A 21,415-nucleotide genomic window follows, 5' to 3' on the forward strand; every position below is an offset into this window, starting at 1 on the left:
TATAAACACAGTAGATTACTCCCTTCGGGTGCTCCTTTTAAATTTCCTTCTGCAATGTTTTTTAGTTTTCATGTACAGATATTACATGTATTTTGTAAAATGTATTTGTAAGTATTTCATATTTTTGTTGCTATTGCAATGGCATTTTTATTTCAAGTTCTAGTTGTTTGTTGCTAGAATATAGAAATGCAATTGATTTTTGTATATCAAAATCTTGTATCATATGACTTTGCTTAATTCAGTTACTAGTTCTAGTAGCTTTATTATGTATTCCTTAGGATTTTCTACATAGAAAATCATCTTGTTGGATGATTCCTTTCCAATCTCTACACCTTTAATTTCTTTTTCTTGCCTTATTGCCCTGGCTGGAGCCTGCAGCACAGTGTTGAATAGGGGAAAGCACTCAGTCTTTTACTATTAAATGTGATGTTAGCTGAGGTTTGTTAGTGGATCCTTCGTAGGGAGGTAAGTATTTTTAATTGGGTATCTTGCTGCCCAAAGCTGTTTGGGGTTTTTCTAGAAGAGAAGAAGAGGGAGTGGGCATGGGCATCCAGCCAAGGTGAGGCCAGCAGGGGTTTCTGTATGAGTTTAGCTCTGTCTTAGCTGTGTGATGATTTATTAGGAAATAAGCATTTATTCCCATCAGAGGCTTTAAGTGTGGGGCGTGGTTCACATTAAACATGACCGTGTGTTGCAATGCATCTTTATAAACTGTGTATTTGGGAGGGACAGGTGTTGCCAGGGGACTAACTCCCCAATAGTCCATTGGGAGGCAGTGTAGCCTGTGGTTAGGAACATGGGCTCAGAAACCTAGGTGCCCAGTCTGAACCCAGCTCTGCAACGTTGGGCAAGTTCCTCAACCTCTCTGTGTCACAGTTTTCTACCTGCAAAATGAAGATATCAAAAGATATCAATAACACCTACCTGCAGGGCTTCTGAAGACTAAATGAGCAAATACAATGAAGGGCTTAAAACAGTGTCTGTTGACTGGTGCATTTTAAGAAGGATTTAGTTTGCATAAAGATAATTTACATACAAGTTTTCAGTAGCAGTTTTACTGCTTGAGGTAAGGAACAACTATACCATTTAAAAAATCCTCTCTCCTGGGGCCGGCCAGGTGGCGTAGTGTTGAGTTTGGTGAGCTCCACTTGGGCAGCCCGAATTCGCGGCTTCACATCCTGGGCGTAGACCTACGCCACTCCTCAAACCATGCTGTGGCGGCAACTCACATACAAAATGGTGGAAGATTGGCACAGATGTTAGCTCAGGGCCAATCTTCCTCACCAAAAAAAAAAGGAAAAAATAAAGTAAGCATGCTTACCTAATCCAACTTTCCAATTGATTAAAAAAAAAAAACAATCCTCTCTCCTGAAGCCTTGTATGAAAGTTTTGTAAGGTAGGAGGGTTAGATATTTGATTTCTCTCATTTTACAATGTTGTTGATGCAGTAAATACATTTTAATATCCTATGCATTGCACAGGCTATTATCAGCTGCGTTACAGTTGTGGGCAGTGACACTGTGGAGTTAATACTGAGTCTCCACTTGGAGACTGAACCAGAGTTGGACGTTCTGATCTGCTCATTTTGACCACTTGACAGTGGGATGGAGTGTGACCCCACACACTGTCCCTGGGCCATCCCACCTGGATGTGTGGACCACTGTTCAGCCCCCTTACTATTTCCTGCCAATAAACTCCAATTCAAGGGGACAGAGGCTTCTCATCAGTCACTTTCCTGGGCATCTGTCCAAGTAAAGCTGCCTTTCTGTCATCATGTTCCAAGTCCTAAGTGCCATCCTTCAGTGGGGGGTGAGTCACACCAGCCTTCCTGCCTGGGGAGTGGGGAGTGAGGGGACACTTGCCAGCAGGCATGACGTTACACTGAGCCTGCTCGAGCGGGTCCTACAGCAGTGCTGGGATGTTGACATATAAGGAAAAGCCCTTAGGAGCTGGCTAGCAGGCTTCCAAGGGGCCTTTCCCCTTGCTTTTTCCCTTTTGCCTTGTACTTTTTGGGGGGTGCAGTCACAGCAAGTTTTGCAAAGGGCCCTCTGCGAGGTTTTCCCACCTGACGTCCCTTCTTCAGACACCGTTCTACATTGTCCAGCCAATTGTCTGTCCCTGGTTCTCTCTTGATCAGGCCAGAGAAAGACTTATCTACACATTGAGTTTTTCAAAAATTTAAAAGTGCCCTTGATTCTGTTTGGACACAGCTGCACAATGGTTTATCCTTCCTCTCTCCTTCCCATGCAATGGTGGGGGACAGCCGACACACATTAAGGAGAGCCTGTCCACAGGCCCTGGTGTGGATCTCCCAGCATTTTCCTCTACAGGGTGATGGGTAGGGTTTTGGGGCTGGAGTATTTGGCCTGCTCTTGTCCTCACCTCTGTCCTCTTGTCCTCACCTCACAGATGTTCTGCAGGCTGTTCCTTGAGACTTGCTTGTCTCCACCTTGCCTTTTCAGTTGTAGTTGTGACAGCAATACAGAGAGATACTGATTCAGGGAGCGAGGCAGACATTCTCCTCTCCCTTGACTGTCATGCGGTGCCCCGGTGAGGTGGGGACTCAGAGGCACACGTGACGTGGTCCTCCATGCTGTGCCTGCTGCCCCAGGTCATCGTGCTGAATTATACATGGGCACAGGCTTTCTGCAGTGCTGTTTTTCCACTGGAGACAAAGCACTCTGTTCCAGGAGGGATTTTACAAAGCAAGTCCTCCAGGCCCTGCAGGAACTGAGTAGCCGCAGGAGGCAGGCTACCTTCCAACCATAGTGCTCAGGGTGTGAGTTTAAAACAAACGAGAAGCAGATACATAGAGGCGAACTTTCTATTTGAGTGTTATTTCTTTGAGCAAAGAAAATTGCTAAAAGTTTAAATATCAAACCATTAGGTTTTCGAAACAAAGAAAGGCAAGAAGTAACAAAGAAAAGTCAGAAGTGCCAAATTTAACACTCTTCTCTGGTCAGATAAGAATCTGCCTTTAGCTCCACCCCGATGACTATAACTGCCAGCTTCGTGATTCGGCATCTTTCTCTTCTCCGTGCACTTTCTTCATTCTTATTTTATTCTAGTTATATTTTCTCACTTCCCTCCCACTAAAAAACAAAACAAAGCAAAAAAACTCCCTTCATCAGAGTGATGGAAAGAGCGTTGTTCAACGAGTAGACCCGCAAAAGCTATTCGTTAGGTGAATAATTGACAGAAACGTCCTGTGAGTCCAGATTCCGTGTTTATGTGAATTCCTCACACATATCCAACACGGCTGCTACCAAATGCCAATTCTGGAGATGTGACAGGTGTTCCAGAAACAACTTGAAAACAAATGGAAGTACCTGCCTGCAGTGAAAGGAAGGAGGGAGGGAGATGGGTTGGTTTTGTTGTGGATTAGATGTAAGCAGTTAGTCGTGGTATTTAGAATTCTTCAGGCAACGAGTGACCCGATTAAAACAGCCTCCCTTTATCTGTGCGTGCACTCTCCCCTTCAAATTGTTTCTGGAACGCCTGTTATATCTCAAGAATTGGCAGCTGGTAGTGGCCATGTTTGTTTGATATGTGAAGAATTAATATAAACATATAAACTGGGCTCACAGTACATTTATGACACTTCTTCATCTAATGAATAGCTTTTGTGGGTCACAGGGGCCAGGCTTGCAACATGCCCATGCTGAAGGTTGTATTGTAAATGTGCATATTTGCCATCTGCCTAACTACTAAGTTTGATTCTCTCAGAATATCATCAGTGGTTGTTTTCCTTTTGTCAATTTGACAGGTGATGACCAAGAAGGAGGACTTTTTCAGGGCCTGGAACTCGTGTCTTCATCACGTTACCTCCCTGTCGCTGGCACACATCCACAGAGGTCAGTTGGCTCTGGTTGCGTGTTCATAATTGAGTGACTCAGAGGGTGGCAGGTTATCTGAGAATAAGACTCTGCAGAGAAAGAACAGTCCCCACCCCAGTCTGAGCCCTCATGTTGAATTTAGGACCCCCAAATAACATAACTCCTGACTTACTAGGAACATTGACCAAACGACAACCACAGAACCCAGCGCCAGAAACAGCACACCTAATGCAACCCGACAGTTGCCAGCCGCACTTGATAGGAGCCAGCAGGCAAGTGGTGGGCCCCTCAGCAGTGGCCCTCTGCCCAACAATGGCTGCCATTCCCAAGTAAGCAAGTGGGTGGGTGTGTATGCAGATAAAGGGGGATCACTGCCTGATGAATTTCAAGTACCAGAACTAACTACTTAAACCTAATCCCCAAATTAGCAAGAAACTGGTTCAGCCTTTGAAAGATGTGGTTTTCAACCAGAGATGACTGTGCCCTCCAGGGGACATTTAGTGATGTTTGGAGACATTTTTCGTTGTCACAACTAAACAGGAGTTGCTGGTGGGTAGAGGCCAGGGACTCCACTAAACATCCTATGGTGCAGGGACAGCCTCCTCAACAAAGAATCCTCCTGCCCCAAATGGCAGAAGTGCTGAGGGTGAGAAACCTTGAATGTTCATTTTGACCTCAAAAGAACAAAATCACAGAAAATAAAATGAAACATTGAAAACAGAGTGAGATCCAAGAAGATATGGCAAATTTTACTTGAAATTATTGTTTAACCTCAAGAATCATTAGTTTCTTCATCATGATGCCCTTACTCCATGGGGGAAAGTATTCAAGGAGAATGGCACTCGCTATGCTTGTTGGCTCTGCAGGTTTGTCATCACACCAGGTGCACTGCTGGCCCTGGGAAGGCAGGGCCAGGTTTGGTCACTCCCATGGCTCCGAGGCCAGGCTCCTAGTCCTGGCTCCTAGTCCTAGTGCGTCCCCGGGCATGTCTTATGGGGTGGAATTCGTTGATGGGTTCTGTTAAGAGTCAAGCCAGCAAACGAGGAATGCATGCATCCCACCCAACCTCCCAGCCTGCCCCCCACTGCCCCCCAACCAGGCAGTTCCAGAAGAGAAGACTGTCACGTTATTAATCGCTGTGGGGACACCCAGGACCCTCCCTCAGAGGTGACAAGAGCTGGATTGGAGTGAGTAGTTTAGGTGCAGACCGAGCCTGGCCTCTTTCCTCCCTCTAAGCACAATCCAGCCTTGGGACCTTGGTGAGCCTTGTGACCCAGATTCTCGAGAGTAAGGACCGGAATGAGAATGTTCAAGAGAATGTACCAAGAGCACAGGTTCCTTGTGGGATGGGACCCCCCAGGAGCACCACACCCAGGGGCCAGCCTTTCTACACAATGGCCACACCTTGTAATAACCATGGCCTCATTAGCATCCCAGGTTCTGATTGATTTCCACCTTCTGCTCCCTGGGGCAGGGAAGGAGAAGCAATGAGAGGGGCCCAGAGGGTCAGAGGAAGGGCAACAGGTTCCCTCTCCACAGGTCATTAAGGAATAGGATTGGGTTCCCTTGTTTGCAGATCCAGAAATTTTAATTTGTCTGTGCGCCCACCATGTATAAGGCTCAGGGGAATTGACTCACCTTAACTGAACTCAAGTGACAGATACATAAACCAGAATGCCAGTTTATTCATCACCAGTCAAAACCCAACTGCTGAGTCATCCGTACATGCTCCATCCTCTCTGGGGGGATCCCCAGGTGGAATTCAATGATAATCAGAAGGGTGGACTGTGTGGATAGCTCTTGGTGGGAAATCTGAATGTCCACGCTGGCCTGCCTGCCACAGAGGCCGGGTCCCAGAGCCACAGGGTGTCTGCTTCCTGGGTGTCTTGGTGTGCTCAGCACTAACCTCACCCTCTGAGAAATTTATATAAACTGTCCCTCGTCTGTTGGTGGGTTATTTTTTTCAGATTTGTTGATCAGGCTGAAACTTATCTGGAATATGAAACCACATTCAAGACACTCTTATTGAAGGCAAGTGTGTCCCAGGCCTTCTCATCCCCTCTGTGTGGCCTTCTATGGCTCCACTCTCAGGGGTGCTGTGGCCACAGTGCCCAGGCTCCTCCTCTGTTCCCCTGGGTACTGACCACAGATATTGCCCTTCCTGGGACACATGGATTCCAGGTGAAAAGCTTCCAAACATTCCAAGGTGGTATTAAATTTGAAAGGGGCCATCAAAGAATCACTGAACTCATGCCTTTGCCTGAGAAACATTGACCGTCACCCCTCGAGCCACTCATCCCACTTGTTGAGAGCATAATTAAGCTCAATGTGAGGGCTGAGAACTCGGGCTCCAGAGTCAGGTTGTCTGAATTCAGAGGCTTTATTTACCCCTACCAGCTGTGGGACTGTGAGTGAGTTAATCAGCCTCTCTGTGCTTTGGTCATATCTTTGTCTGCACAATGTAGATAATGTGATATTTACCTCATGAGGCTGTTGAGAAGACACTTGAAAGCCCTGACCTGTGGTTAGTGTTCAGTAAAAATTTTTTATTACTGTTAATTACTACTCTACAAAAACCTTAGTTCCCATAACCAAACTGGAACATTTAGATCTTTGTTTCATAAGAGGAAGAAAAAGAGAAAGATTAAATAGGTTAGGTTCCAGTGTAAGAAGTCTTAACACCAGAAGAAACATCAAGGATCTGATGTTGCCACAGCATGAAAAAAATCCAAATCCATTCTGAATGTATCATTGGTTAATAACCACAGTAGCAAAAGTGATTATTTTCAGGAAATTGGCCTCCAGTTCAATGTCAAATGAAGAGGATTTGGCCACGTAAAGTAACGGAAGGAAAATAATAAGAATTAGTTCAATGACAGCGTCTAGAAATCCCAGGAACGTTTTGAAGTAGAGAAGTCCATCCATGATGAGGAGGTCGGTGCAGTTACAGAGGTGGGTCTAGCGGTAGGAATGCTGGAGCACACAGTACCTGGGGAGAATTTAGTGGCATTGCTCCATTCAAAGCACTTGCGTCCCCTCCAGCAGGGGTCTCGAGGGGATGGGACGGGAAGGAGAAGGAGCCCATCTCTCTTCAGTGACCGGGCGCAGATAGTGCCTTTGGAGCCTTCAGGAGTGCAAAGGAGGAGTGCAAAGCAGTCTAAGAAAGCGCAGACCTCAACGTCACCCCAGGTGAAAATGAACTCAGAATCGAGCCGTTTGTATTAGGAACAAATGGAAGAAAGCCTTCCGGCGTCTGTGCCCGTGTGTCACCTGAGGACTCGGGAAACATGTTTGAAATAAAAATGTGAAGCGGTCTCTAGTGGTTTCTGAAGTGGGATGTAACCATTACAATGATAAATTGTTCTTTTCCTATGATACCTATTTTTATCTTGCTCTAGAAATAGCAGTTCTGAAGTGTGGTGCTGTCTGAAGCCCTAAGGGCACACCAATTCCTAAACAAAAAAGAGAAACGAAGCATTTTTATTAAATAAGTTATATCCCCCATTCTCCGGCTCCGTGCAGAATTATCTCCTGATTTTCTCCTTCTCAGGGCTGTGAGAAGTTCTCATTATTCTGCAGGAAGTCTTTTTTCTGGTTCTTAGTAAAGGGACTAATCATTTGGAATGTTCGCATTAAGAGCAGGTTGTAACTATAATTAGAATATATAAGTAGTGTGGATTTCTGCCTGTCAGAGGATTAATTTCAGACTCCTCTCAGGATGTTTTGTTTCCAAACAAGACTTCCTTTGTTAATAAAAATGTGATCGCGTGCGTTATGAGAGCATTATTTCTGTGTTTTATCCCAGAGTGCTTGTTCCAGTATTCTTCCTGGGATCAGCATTTTCCTCCCCATCGTTAATGGGGCTGTTCTTTACACAAACTACGCTTGATTTGGTTCTGGCTTTGGCGTTCATCTTCTAGGAAATGAGGGCAATATACTTATCACCTCCTTGATGTGCATTATGTTATGCAAGCTCAAAAAAATCAAATGCCACTACTTCATCCAGAAGTCCTGTGTGAGTGTAGGTCCTTCTTGTGCCCTTACGCTCAACCACAGACGTCCCCCAGGACACTGAGTTGTCCCAGCTTGAAGGGCAAACCTGGGGTGGACCCAGAAGTCGAAAGTCAACACATCTTCTTGGAATAATGGGTTCTGCAGTGTTTTGCTGTTACTGCTGGAGGTGGAGGTCTGGCAGGTGGGGAAGGAGGGTGAGTACCACAGGTACTATGTTGGCTGTGACAACCTGGGTGCCTTCCTGTGCCCTCGGTCCCTCTGCTGGGGGGGATGAACTTGAGAGTAGTCCCAGCGTGCCCTGCGTGGTGGTCTGAGGGAGGGAGGAGCTTTGGGTACTGTTGCTCGTGCTGCTGACCTCTCTCTCTGTCTAGTACCCATTAAATACGTGGGTGGTAGAAGCAGGCGATGATGGTCTAGTGGTTAAGAGTCAGCGCTCTCACCACCGTGACCCAGGTTCGTTTCCCCCTCAGGGAACCACACCAGCTGTCTGCTGGTTGTCATGCTATGGTGGCTGCGTGTTGCTGTGATGCTGAAAGCTATGCCACCGGCATTTCAAATACCAGCAGGGTCACCCATGGTAGACAGGTTTCAGTGGAGTTTCCAGACTAAGACAGACTAGGAAGAAGGCCCTGGCCACCCACTTGCAAAAAAAATTGGCCGTGAAAGCCCTATGAATAGCAATGGAGCGTTGTCTGATATAGCGTCAGAAGTGAGAGGATGGCACAAAAAGACTGGTCAGAGTTCTGCTCTGCTGTACACAGGGTTGCTAGGCGTCAGAATCCACTTGACAGCGCTAACAACAAGAAGGAGGCAATGGGGTCTAGAGAGCCAAGAGTGGGCAGGCGTGATTTGCCAGCAGACCAGTATCTTGGGGGCCGACTTTGGGGAAAAGAAGGAACATTTCCTGTTTTTTTCTGTGTCCCAGTCACCTGGCTGAACCTCAGACCCATCAGTTCTTGAGAGCAAAAGGTGCAACTGAAAGTTGAGGGTCTCCATTTTAGAGTGCATGATGGCCAGGAGAGGCCCACACGAATGTTCTGCACGAGTCTCTGGGCCCCGAACGCCTGAAGTCTGGGACAATGGAGAGGCGCCCTCTGGAAACTCAGGAGGTGGCAATAGCTGAGGAGAAAAGAAAGTGAGAACTTGCCTTCCGACTGCACTTGCACAATGTTGCTTGGAGGGAGAGAGGCGAGAGTACAAGCTAAATGGAAGTCTGAGGGAGGCGCCTAGTGAAATGGAGACCATTTTAAGTAGAAGCATGGTGGTACTTTGTGCTAACATAAATGATGGCTCTTAAAAAAAAAGAAGAAACGTAACTGAATGGGAAGCATTGCAGCATGTAAACCCTTGGCAGAGCGTGCAACTTTTCCACACTGGATTTTAATTTTGTGCCTCATCAGCAAATAGACACAAGAAAAGAGAAAGTTCCAAAGTGCAGACTACTCAACCTCGTACCACATTCCTGGCCTTTCCCCTTCTGGGAAAGCTGGTGCGACGGAGCTTGGCTCCCGGTTTGGGTGGTCTGTGCGTGTGTCTAGGGAAGAACTCTTCCCGACATCATCCAGGTTGCTGCCATCATCCTTACAGTGGGGTCTCTCCCCTGAAGCCTCGCCTTCTCCCTGCAGCCACGTAGGTGAATTCAAGGTTTGAGTCGGACAGACCCTAAGACCCCAAGTGCTGTTTTCTCAAGAAGTGCTATCACACTGCGCTCGCTAGAGGCCTGAGCCCCCGAGGACCTTAATCACCCCGGAACCTGGGAGCTTGTCACTGAAGAAAGGTGTCTTGAGAGACCCCTGCTAACTCCCTCTCCTTGGAAGGAGGTGACAATTTGTGATAGTTTAATGACAAATGACCTGAGGATTCTGTTGCACTAGGAAGAGGGGGACAAAAGGAAAGAGCGAAGTCTGATTCCTGAGTGCTTTTTGCTTTGTGGAGGACTGTTACAACGGAGTTTAGCTGCGGTCCTTGACCCAGATGCTAATCAAATGTCACTTATCTTTGGTCCCCAGGATATCAGCCGACTGTAATGACCACTGCCGTCTGCATCGAGTGAGCGTCTCCTCTGTGCCAGGGCCATGCAGAGTGCTGGCTCTGGTTATTTCTTTATCTCCACAACCTCACAAAGCCCGCTGAGGAAACTGAGGGGTGAACGATTGCTTTGGGTCACATACAAATAAGTTGTGGAGCTAGGACTTCACCCCAGGGCTGGCTAACCCCAAAGCTTTGCTCAGAAAGGCTTTGTAAGCATCAGATTTTGAGGGAAGCCCTCCCACCCCAACTCCCCCAACTTTCCTTCCTACAGATAAACACCGGATAATGGGAATTCTATCGTTCTGGAACTTTCGGAGGCTTTTCTTTATTTATTTAACACATACTTTCCTACATTAAAGTTGGCCTGTACTGGTGTTCACTCCTCTTACTGGGTTTGTCCCTGAATAATGCTTCTTATTCTTTCTATCTCAGAGGCATTCTGTGAGCATTAAATGAGAAAACACGTGCAGAAGCAGTAGGGCCTTAGAACCACCAGGAGAGCTAACTCACAGGAAGGGAGGGCTCGGAGTATCAAGCCCTGTGTAAAATGTGATAGACGGAGCACTCATGAGTTCCTCACCCTGGCAATGAGGAAAGGACGACTGTCTACCCAATTTCCATCTTAGGAGGCTGAGGCAGAGAGAGGTGAAGTAAATGGCCCGGGGTCCCAGAGGAGAAGGAGGATTCAAATCCCGGCAGACTGCTGCCATCCGCCCACCTTGTGGGCCCATAAGTGCTCGTTGGACCTGAATTTGGTAGCTCAGCATTGCCAAAGAGGCAAGAAAAGTAAGCCCTCCCCACTTTTTAAACGTGTTTTTTTGCTCTTTTCTTTCCTACTGCGTGACAAAGGTACATTGAAGGCGTATTGAAAAATGAACCTTATATGATGTCCTGCAAAGATCTGATCTGTGGTCCACACTGACGTGACAGCTTCTGGCACCTAAGTCGTTTCAAAATAAGGTTAATCAGTACCCAAGTTGGCTGGTGAAAGTAACGCAAAAAGTAAAAAAGAAATCATTTGTACTGCATAACTCGATATGGTGACTTTTTTGCTAGGAATATAAATAAGAATAAGACCTAAGCTCTGAATAAAAATAGAAGCAGAGGAACTCTTGTCTTATCATAGCAATTCTAGGTATGATTTTATGTAAAAAATATGATCCCATATCCCATATTATAAAGTTAAACATATTTGCAATAAACATAAATTTAAATTTAGATGTTAAAGGACAGCGTGTTCTAATCTCACAAAACATTTAGCAAATAACCTTTGAGTTCACATGAGCCACCCACACAGAAACCAAAATGAACTACAGAAAAACATAGAAAAAGCAACTGTCTGTTGACAGCCAGATTTCTTTCAGCTCTTTGAGTTTTTTGTCTATAAATAATCTGTGTGTTTCAAATGTGGCCATTTTCTTTAGAGGTGTCTCCTGGCATGTTCTCACTTCAGTATGTTTTAAAAATAAGAATTAAATGTGTAAATAATGGGAACTACTGAGTTTTGGGAGGGGAGATTGTCAATATACATGCTTTTTAGATACCAAAAGTGTCAAAACAAAGCATTAAGATGAGGGATTCTTTCTTCAGGGCATCTGTTTATCTTTTATAAAATCTGGAGTTTGATAAGTTGTCAGAGATAAAAACATCATTTTTAACTGATTGTGGATCCCAAATGTCAGGAGGAGAAGTAGTGCTGTGTCTCCTCTTCATGAATTTACCTCTCTCTTTGCTGATGAGTTATGGGATTTTATTTGCCGAGAAAATATAATGCTCTATTAACTTGAAAATGATGGCTTTTACTCAGGAACGTGAGAACTGAGAAGAAAAAAAAGCATTTAATCTCTTGAGATATAATCATTTAACAAGTTTTGCTCTATGCTTAAAGTGGCATACAATGTTAGATGGGAAATGATCACAGGATAACCAAAAGTCAGGTTTTCATTGGCATTTCACCTTCCTTTGCTCACCCCCTGAGCTGGGATAATAATAAAAGGGGATATTTTATTTAACATCATGGAAGTAGAGATTGATGAATCGATTTATTGTGATTTTTTTCCCCTGAAAAATCACGTAGAAATTCTCTCTTCGTTGGCAGCCTGGAAAATAAAATTCCCACACATTTCTATAACTATATGTGAAGATTATTCTGTGTCCAAGAATGAGCCAAAAGGACTTGTAGTACAGATGGCATCTGACCTTTTCTTGCTGTGAACTGGAGGATAAAAGTGCATAAACAAAAAAAGTAAGTTAGTCAAGTAAACATAACATGGCAGAAAAAAAGCCTTTTTAAAATAGCTGATTATTAATATGTAATATAGTTTCTTGATGCAGTGACTATGACAGTTTCTTGCCTTGTGCATGTTTTATAGTTCTTAATTCCTGAGAAGCTTAAGACAAATTAAGTTTTATGCAAACCCATTCCAGGCCATGGACGTGTGGTTGAGTTTTTCTGATAATTGCTGCAAAAGGCTTTTGTCGACAGCTGGTTCAGGAGACGCTCGGGGTCTGTCCGAAGCATCAGAGGAACCTCAAGTCCCAGCTACACAAGGCAGTGGCAGCTGTGAGCAGATGAGCTCGCTTTGTTCTGGTCTTTCCTCTTGCACGGAACATGCAAATCATGTTGGTCCTAAGGCGTGGGATCAAGGTATTGCCTCAGACTGTGGGACCAAAATGCAGGATGTCCGGGGGAAGTGGAGACTTGCTCCGTGTCTCAAATTCTGAATGCCCCATGAAGAGCAAATCTGGGCCTGCTCCACCAGAATCTAATTGTCCCTCAGATGTAATACTGATGTAGAACACTCTTCGTTTACTCCTTTATTCACCCGTTCTCATCCGATAAGCATGTGTTGAACACCAGCTGTGTGCCAAGAACTGTGTTAAGTGCTGGGGATGAGAGATCCGGTAAGAGATGGCCCCTGATCTCAAGGAGCATTAGTCAGAGCTGGGGTGAGGGTTACCGTAGACCAGGTGCTCTGGGAGAACACAGGAGAGACTGAAGTTAGACCCAGCATGTGAGGTCCACGTGGCTGCCCTTTAAGACCCAGGCAGGGCAGTCAGCAGTAGAAACCTTGCCTTTTGAAGGATGGACTACGTTACCTGTCTTGGAAAGGCGGAACACGCATATGAGCGGAAGGGAGAGCAAAATGGGAGGCATGGAATGCACGGATGGTTTGGGAAAGTGCTTGTGGTTTGGTGTGTCTGAGGTGCAGGGCAAACGAGGGACATGAGAGTCAGGGTCCCACAAGGCCTGTGTGAGCCAAGTCCAGGCACTCTCATTGCCGACCTCCAGTCAGTGGGGGTCCTGGAAAGACTTAGAGCAGGGGGAGTCATGACCACATTGGGGCTGTAGGGAGATTTCCCCAGCTGGGGTGTGGAGGTGAATTGTGACCAGGGAGGCCAGGTGAGCCTGTCCAGGAGGGAGCGATGAGGATACGAACTGAGAAGCAACGCTGGCAGGACTGGAGCCGCGGGTTCTGGAGATGTTATGGGAAGGAATCTACAGGACCTTGAGAGTGATTGGACGTGAAGGGTGAGGTAGTAGGAAACGCCAGGGGTGATGAGGGAGGGTGCTGGCACCAAGGTGGAGACGAGCAGAGGGGATCAGGTTCAGCTTGGACACGTGGAGCGTGGGGGATCTGGGGCCTGTAAGTGAGATGCCGTGACAGGGGAATGGCAGAGAGCCCTGAGCGACACAGAGATCTCCAAGTCCTGGGCATAAGCACTATGTTAAATTGAGAGGTGAATTCCCAAAATGGAACATCAGAGTCAATTCCCAGACAATTGCTCACAGCCGTCCTGTCCGTTACCCTCCTAATTTAAGTGCTATATCCAAATTCCCCCACTCTTGGTTTTCCCAAGTTGGTGCACTCCTGTTCTCCTGATGGATCAGTGGGTGGCAGGAGGTGACCTCCAGATTAGTTTCACTGTTAGAGTTCTTTCCAGGCAGGTGTGAGGGGATCTGCAGTGGGTGGGCAGTGCCATGGGGAAGGCATTCTGCCGGGGAGAAGATAGGGCCATAGTGGCCACCACCGATGGACACCTCTCGTGCCCGGCCTCCTTGTCTGGAGTGGGCCCCAGTAAGCAGCCCTTGACCATGGTGAGCGAGGGGCCATATTGAGTGATTGAGAAAGTGCTCCGTCCATCTGAGGATAGGCAGTCTGCCTGCACGTGGGAAGACCGCAGGTTCCAGAGAGCAGAGTCCAGATGAGCTGGGCCCTCATCTCTTCCTGAGTGAACAGCCATGTTTGCCCCAGGATGAAAGGGCTCTACCTGGAAAGTCAGTGATGAGTGTGCTCCCTCTCGTTGACTTTGTACCTGAGCCAAAGACCACAGATGGCTCTCTTTCATAACCAGCTTCGTAGGAAAGAACCCACGGGAGGAAGATCAGATGGGCGTATGATGCTGCATGCACGGAGAGCTGGAAGCCACTCTCCTCCCGAGGCCCTGACACTGTAGGGCCTCTCACAGGCCCGCCCCCTCCCCACGGGAACTGCCCAAATCTAGAACTTGGCAGCCAGTTATCCACATCTCCTCCCATGGCTCAGACTAGGATCAAGCCTTCCAAGATGTCAGCGAGACCCTATTACTGTTCCCATCTTAGAGCCCGGCCAAACTGGCTTCTTGCCTGCCTAGAGAAGTGCAGTCTCTGCTAGTCCACACTTTCTCCCTCTGTGGGCAGAGTTCTTACAGATTTCAAAGGAGTGGGAGAAAAATACTTGTTAGTTTATTTGCTTACAAAGTTTTTAGGACCTCCTATTTGCAAGACTTTGGGCGAGGATTATAAATGACACTTTCCAGTGTAGTGGAGGGAATAAGATGTGAACACAAGTGGAATGTGATGAACCTGTGAGCGGTACAAAGAGCTTACAGATATCACAGGACTCTGTGACGGTTTCACAGAAGGTCCCTCGGTACTAGGTCTTGAAGTATGAATAGGATCTCAAAGTTGGAAATGTGGCAGTGCATTTTGAGAGGAGACTACATTGTGGACAAAGGTGAAGGCAGCAAAGTGAAGGGGTTATTCAGGGAATGCCAAGGCCCCTGTTCTACCAAAGGGCAGCATCGAGGGGAGAGGCCAGGAAACAATATTGAGAGACCCAGACTGGAAAAGTGGGCTGGGGAGGGTGGTGGGTGTGCCAAACATTGCATTACAGAGCTTGGCCTTTGCTGGGAAGACAGTAGGAAGCCGATGAAGGGACCGAGCTAGAAAGTGACCCTCACATCCGGGCTGCCTTGAGGGAAATCTTCCTGGCCCCAGGGGCCACAATGCATTGGAGAAAGAGACCCAGGTGGGGATGGGTGGAGGATGAAGACCAAAGCAAGTGAATGTGGCCAGCAAGCAGAAGGACAAAGATCTGCAACGCGGCAGTGGCAGTGGGGGTTGACAGGGTTTGAGGGTTGAGTGGAGCTTTGCCTTAGAGCAGCAGAGGTCCCCATCCCCATCCTGGAAGAGGCTGTCCCTTTGGAGGTGCTGTGGTCCCAGTACTCAGGCAGAACACGTGCTGAGACTTCTTTACAGGGACCCAGAGCTTGCCTGCCCGGAGAAGAGACACCCTCTGAGCTCCTGTCTTGCTCCCGGACATGGTCATGGAGAGGGGGGAGTGTGGTGCATGCCACACCCTGCCTGCTCTCTGGAACGGATCGTGGGAGCCGGAGCGAGGAGCAGGCAGGCACTGCAGGGCTGGCGGCCACAACAGAGCAGGCTGGGGGCACTGGGCAGTGAGCCGCCGCCGTCGCCTGGCCTAGAGGGCCCCCGAGGGCCAGCCCCACGTCCTTTCATCACATCTCAATGGGCAGGAGGCTGGAACCGCGACAACTACTAGTTGCCAAGAAGTGAAAAGCCCCTGTTCACCCTCTGTGTTGATTCTGAAAACAAAGTTAGAGTTCTTTCTGCAAAGACAAGCCTTTTGTTGCTCTCTCGCCCGCTCTTTCAACATTTCCCTGTTATGTTGTGAAAAAGAGGTGGGTGGGGGACTTCAGAAGCCTGGAGTGACAGACAGTTCTGCAAAATGAACTGAGAGCACCGCTGTCACACATCGGTGACAGGAGAGGGCTGAGGGACAGCCACTGCCGTGCTCCACCTTGTGCCACAGAATAAGTGGAGGGCCCTGGCCAGGAGCTTCAGGTGTGGGCGCCAGGTGAGCCTGACCCTCAAGGCTCCCAGGGGAGAGGCAGGCCTGAGCCAGAGATGTGGGACCCGCTGCCCGTGGTGCCAGGGAAGCCTTGACAAATGTAGCTTCATTCATCCAGAAGGGCAGGTTCAAATTTAGAATTCTGACTCCTGGAAGTTTTGTGAACTCTGCACATGGAGAGAAGCATCCCCTTGCTTACCCCTCACTATTCCCACCCCCAGCTCCATCCCACTGTGTGCATCCTCCAGTCTAGACACGCCTGTCTGTCTACACGCCTGCCAACAGCTGCCCCTTGGCCACCCCGTGGGTCTAGGGGTACACACACCAGGAAGAGGCTCAAGCTGTTTGGGCTGGGAACCCCAAGATCCTGGGTACCTGGAGTGCAGGCTCCAGGTGGGCACCCCCCATGAGCCCATGGGGTTAGGTACAGCCAGAGAAATGCCAGAGCAAGGCTCTTGAAACCTTGGTGCCTGGGGTGGACCCCTATTTCCCAGTGCCCTGTCACAGGGATTGAGAGAAAAGCTGAAAGAATGTTCTGAGACAGGATTTCTGAGCAATACAGCCCCCTAGGTCATATGTCAAGGTCACTTGTGCCTGCTAACTTACTGATAGTTCCCCAATATTACCAACCATATTTCAAAGAGAACAATAAGTATGATGCTAATGTGCATTTGGTTTGTCTTACTTTTCCCCTTATTTGCATTGACATGTCATAATGAAAGCTATTCTAGGTACGACCATTTCCTTGCGTTTTAGGCATCTTCCATGTTGCAAAGTCCTGTCTACCTTTCAATGGCTGAAGGAGGTGAGGCTGTTGTGCAGAATTTATGTCCCGGCCCCTTGCAGCACATGTTCAGGAGGAGAGACATATGTCTTTCATGCTGGCCTGTAATATTTTTCTCCCAAACTACCATTTTTTTTACTTCAATCAGGTCATTTTTTTCTCTGCTTCCCCTTCACTTCCCTCCCCAACCTCAAAGCGACTTGTTATCTAAAAATCTGTTGTTCTCCCTCTAGTGTCAGGCTGATATTTTTGTCACACAAGGTGGAAAGGTTGAACCAAAGAGAACCAGACCATCCAAGGACAGTTGGACGCCTTGGCGTCCCTGCCAAAATGAACGGCCCTGGGACACTTCTGAGCAGGTAGAACAATCGATGTTGAAGCAAGACAACGATCCGGAGTCTCTTAGGGAACAGTGCGCCCCAGTGAGCCTCGCGTTCTGTCGGTGCTGTTTGTGGCTCATCTTATTCTCAGGAGGCAGGCAGCCCCTTGAATCAGCAACAAAGGTAGAGGAAAGTAGATACCACAGATGCTTTCATTTTGAGTTTTTTTTCCTATTTAAGTCGAGAAAGGAGCAGGGGGAGGGGAGTGAAATGTCAACCTTGTGAGGCCTCTCACCACGAGCTGTCACTGAATAAGGCGACCCAGGCAAGGTGACCACTCAGGCCTGGCAGAGAGCAGCTGCCTGATGGTGTTCGTGCCCTCTCTTTCCTCTGTCAGGATTCGGGGTAGAAATCAGAGTGGGCGAGGTGAGAGATAACCCACTGTTGGCATCAGAGCACGTGTCACCCTGACATCTCAGGCACGGGGAAAACATCCAAGAATTCGGTGTGCTCTGCTTCTGTTTGGCCTCCACTTGTCAAGGTTGGCTTTTCTTGTTTGTGTAGAAAGGGTGAGAGGTGCTCACCCTGTGAAACTCATTCAGCCAACTAAGGGAAAACTCCATCTGTGCGGCCCCGTATTCCCACAAATGCACATCAGTCCAGTTCCACAGAACCGGGTCGTGACTTTGGGCATGTTGGACATGACGCACATAGAACGGAGTTCGGGCCAAGACACGGGCTGTCTGCTGGAGCCCACAGACTCTACAGTCTCACTCCTGAGACAAGGGCAGCGTGTGCACCTAAAAACCAAAGGATTTGAAGAGAAAAACCTGATGTGTAATGTGTCACACGAAGACATCAAACGGAATAAATCAGTGTGACAGGGAAAAGTTAGAGAAATCTTCCTTCTCGGCACAGGATGGAGTGTCGATGCCATGCCAGGCACTGTTTGCTGGCATACGACCTCTCCACTGGTCCTCACGCTAACTCCAGGAGGGGGGCACCTCTCTCCACGTGTGACTGATGAGGACACTGAGGCTCAGTGAGAGTATGTGACTTACCCAAGGACACGTGGCTGGTAGTGGCAGAGTGAGGATTTCAAGTCAGGACTGTCTGACTCTAAGCCTGTGCTGGTGGCCTCTCCACCAGTTGGGTCCAGCAGAAAGGTAGACTTTGAGCAGATGGGAAGGAGACAGGGAGGGGATCACATGGGCTGAAGACTCAGCCATGGATTAGTGATAGTGAGTAGCCATTGGAGAGGGTGGTTGGCACCATGGAAGAGGGGCTAAGACTGGGGAGGTGAGGAGAAGCCTGTGGAACTCTGTCCATGCCAGGTTTCCTATGGTGGCAGCAGTGGGCGAAGTGACGGGAGAGAAGGGCTGGGCATCAAGGCTGGGGAGTGGGTTCGAAGGGTTGTGCTGGCGTCAGAGTGGCAGCTGTGTCAGGGGAAAGGGGTGCATTTGGGAGACATTGTGCAAGAAGAGTCAACAGACTTGGTGATGTGAGGGAAGAATCAAAGATTTGGGCCTGGTAGCTGGTGGGTGATGATGCCACAGAAATGGGAAAATTCAGGAAAGGGTTGGCTAGGCATGGAAGTTGATTGTTTGGATTGGATGTACAGAGTTCAAGGTAACAGCTGCCCCAGCTAGATGCCACATCTGGTGAACAACTAAAAATGTCACAGCAGAGTCCAGTCAGGGGCAGCTGAAGATATGTCTGTGGGGTCACCACAGAGAAGGGAGAGGTGAGGGCGAGAATCTAGTAGCCCTCTAAGGAGGCAAGTAGCAAATGTTCAGATTTCCATGGCCTGTGCCAAGTAAGATTCCCAGTCATGGCATAAACCTTTACCAAATAAAATAGCCACCTTCTAAAAGATCATCTAAAGAAAGCCAAACACCTGAATTTGTAGATTATTCTTTACTCATCCTCAGATAATAGTCAGAGTTCAACATTTTATCACACCAAATTATGTCACAGCAAAAATCCAAAAGAGAACTAATGGGAGTGGTTGCTTCCAGGGTCTTTCATGGGCTGGTGTGTGCTGAATGGGTGAGGGCAGGCGCCTTTGTATAAACTCATCATGGCTCAGGCTCTTATCTTGTGCTGCGAATTTCTACTGAACCCCTTTTATGGGCAAAGTATCGTGCTTCGATTCTTAACTCTTTTAAAAATCTTTAATTTTTTAAAAAAATTTAAGATTCCATATAGTTAATATTGGCTTTAGCCAGTTGATGACTAGATGGACATATACACGTAAAGCTGCCAACTCTGATCCCTCTATTGATCCTGAGCACATTTTGACTGGATAAGAGCAAAAATTTAGACTTGGAAGAAATAATCAGCACAAGATACATCTGATGACAGTTAAGCCTGCACAGATAATGTAGTCATCGACAAAAACTGTCTAAAGAATTGTATTTTGTAGGTAACACTGAAAACCACAAAAAAAAATGACCCAGACCATGCTTACTTGATGAAAATTCATTATTGCTTATATAATTCTCTGTAAAATACCTGCATTTGTAAACGTGACATCCAGATACATCGCTGGGGTCAGAACAATGGAAACAGACTGTCCTTCAATCTGGAGTCTGGGAGTAGCTCTGCCGCCATTGTGGGCTCTGTGGAGGTTGGGCTGGACCCGGGGCCATCAATGGCTTTGAGTGGTGAGATGGGCAGGCCCGCGGGATTCCGGTGGAGGGGTGAGCTTTGCTCTGCTCTAAGGCAAGAGGTGGGACGGTGCCCAGCAGTCAGCAGTGATGGGTTATTGACAGGTAAAGAATGAAGGCAGCTTTGAGTCTGAAAATAAGAGACTCATCTAGATGGGTTAACTAAGTTAAAGCCTTCATGCCTGTCGGAAGAAGTGGATTTAAGCTTGAGCGTGGCAGGGACTCATGGGAGCATTTTCAAGAGTGAAACAGTACAGTCAAAACAGCGTGCAGGGAAGGCAGTCTGTGGGTTGGTGCTTATTTAGACCAAAATAAAAAGGGGCGCTCACACAAGTGGGCTTTTGATGAGAGCTGAGCTACTGATGTAGAGAAGGGAGTGTAACTTGTGTAAATGGTCTAGATTAAGATTCCTAGAGCTCTCCTGGCGGATTAAAATGGATCATTAAAATATTTTTTGCAAACCCTCTTGGGTTTCTCTCCACCATTCTGTTAGAGAAGGATGCTTGGGGAAACATGACTTGAAATATTTTGGGGAGTCTGTGAGTTTGCTTGAGTCAACACTCGGGACCATATCATTCGTATGAAGAGAAGACGTAAAGCTGTGGGAATCATGATGGAAGATTGAGATAGGAAATTTAGCACTGCCGGATTTACAAAGGCAGGTGGAGTGCTCTCGATGGAGGTCACAGGAAATGGGCGTACAGTGTGGTCTTGGGGGACAGGATGGCCACATGGTGGCTGAACCCAGGACCTCCTGAAGTTTGGGATGGAGCTTTGCTGATGGTAATGGCCCTGTAATCATCCCAGCTGACAATGGTAGAGAAGTCACTGTGTGCTGGCCCTGCCCTACACCGGGCAGGCTCTGTCCCCTCGCACGTATCGGCAAGGAAAGATGGATAGCGCGCCACCTGAATCTGCTATGACCACAGTGTTCTCCTCCATACCAGGGGTGCTCGAGGTCTGGAGGGAGGTCGTTCACCCTTTCTGTTTCTTCCTTTCCAGTTACTTTAGAGCAGTTCTCCCTGGCAGTGAAGAGCTGTCCTGACCACGAGGACCAGACTTTGTTAATGAAGGTAGGTTATCAGACAAAGTACTGATTTCCTTAAAGGCTTGCAGCATTTTTATTGCCCTGAGGAGAGTTTCATTTTTACAAGCAGGAGTATATTTATCATCTCTGAATTTTGTGCTCCGCGGGGATCAACTTGTCATCGGTGGGTAGGAAGGTTGCTGGTTAATGAGCACAGCCGCCGTCCGTGGAGCGAGCACAGCGACAGGAGTGTGGGTGTCAACTGCTGGTGAGGAATCTGTGTAATTCTCCAGAGGGGCCAGTTGGTTCTATTGAAGCTTATCTGACAGAGACTTGAATCTGTTAGCAGATTTATGAGGTTTGGCCAAATTCCATGACTCTCACTGTACTTTTTAATTAAGACAAAGGATTCCATACATTCTGTGTCTGCCACATCCTCACTTTCGTCGCCATGGGGAATGCTACACAAATTAGGCTGTTCATATTAACCACTGGAATGAGCATCTTATGTCATAGATTCCTTGCCTTTGAGTGGAAGACAAACTTCTTTTTTTCTTGGCAACAATTTGTTTTATTTCCTTCCAAATGACAAAGGAGCAC

The 21,415-nt window shown here is 47.5% G+C and overlaps 1 protein-coding gene across 8 annotated transcripts in view; it reads left to right on the forward strand.

Moving 5' to 3' along the window:
- ACOXL (acyl-CoA oxidase like) overlaps positions 1-21,415 on the forward strand; it is a 371,667-nt gene that overhangs the window by 289,573 nt on the left and 60,679 nt on the right. For 5 of the 8 annotated variants that reach the window (XM_058534585.1, XM_058534586.1, XM_058534587.1 and 2 more), the window contains 2 exons: positions 3,767-3,854; positions 20,791-20,861. In XM_058534585.1, coding sequence (XP_058390568.1) covers positions 3,767-3,854; positions 20,791-20,861 — 159 coding nt within the window. Of the gene's footprint in view, positions 1-3,766; positions 3,855-9,859; positions 10,008-20,790; positions 20,862-21,415 lie in introns of those variants that run through there. The other 3 variants (XM_058534590.1, XM_058534591.1, XM_058534592.1) reach the window with 2 other exon arrangements.

This window comes from Diceros bicornis, chromosome 40, assembly GCF_020826845.1.
Source record: "Diceros bicornis minor isolate mBicDic1 chromosome 40, mDicBic1.mat.cur, whole genome shotgun sequence".
Taxonomy (NCBI): Eukaryota; Metazoa; Chordata; class Mammalia; order Perissodactyla; family Rhinocerotidae; genus Diceros; species Diceros bicornis.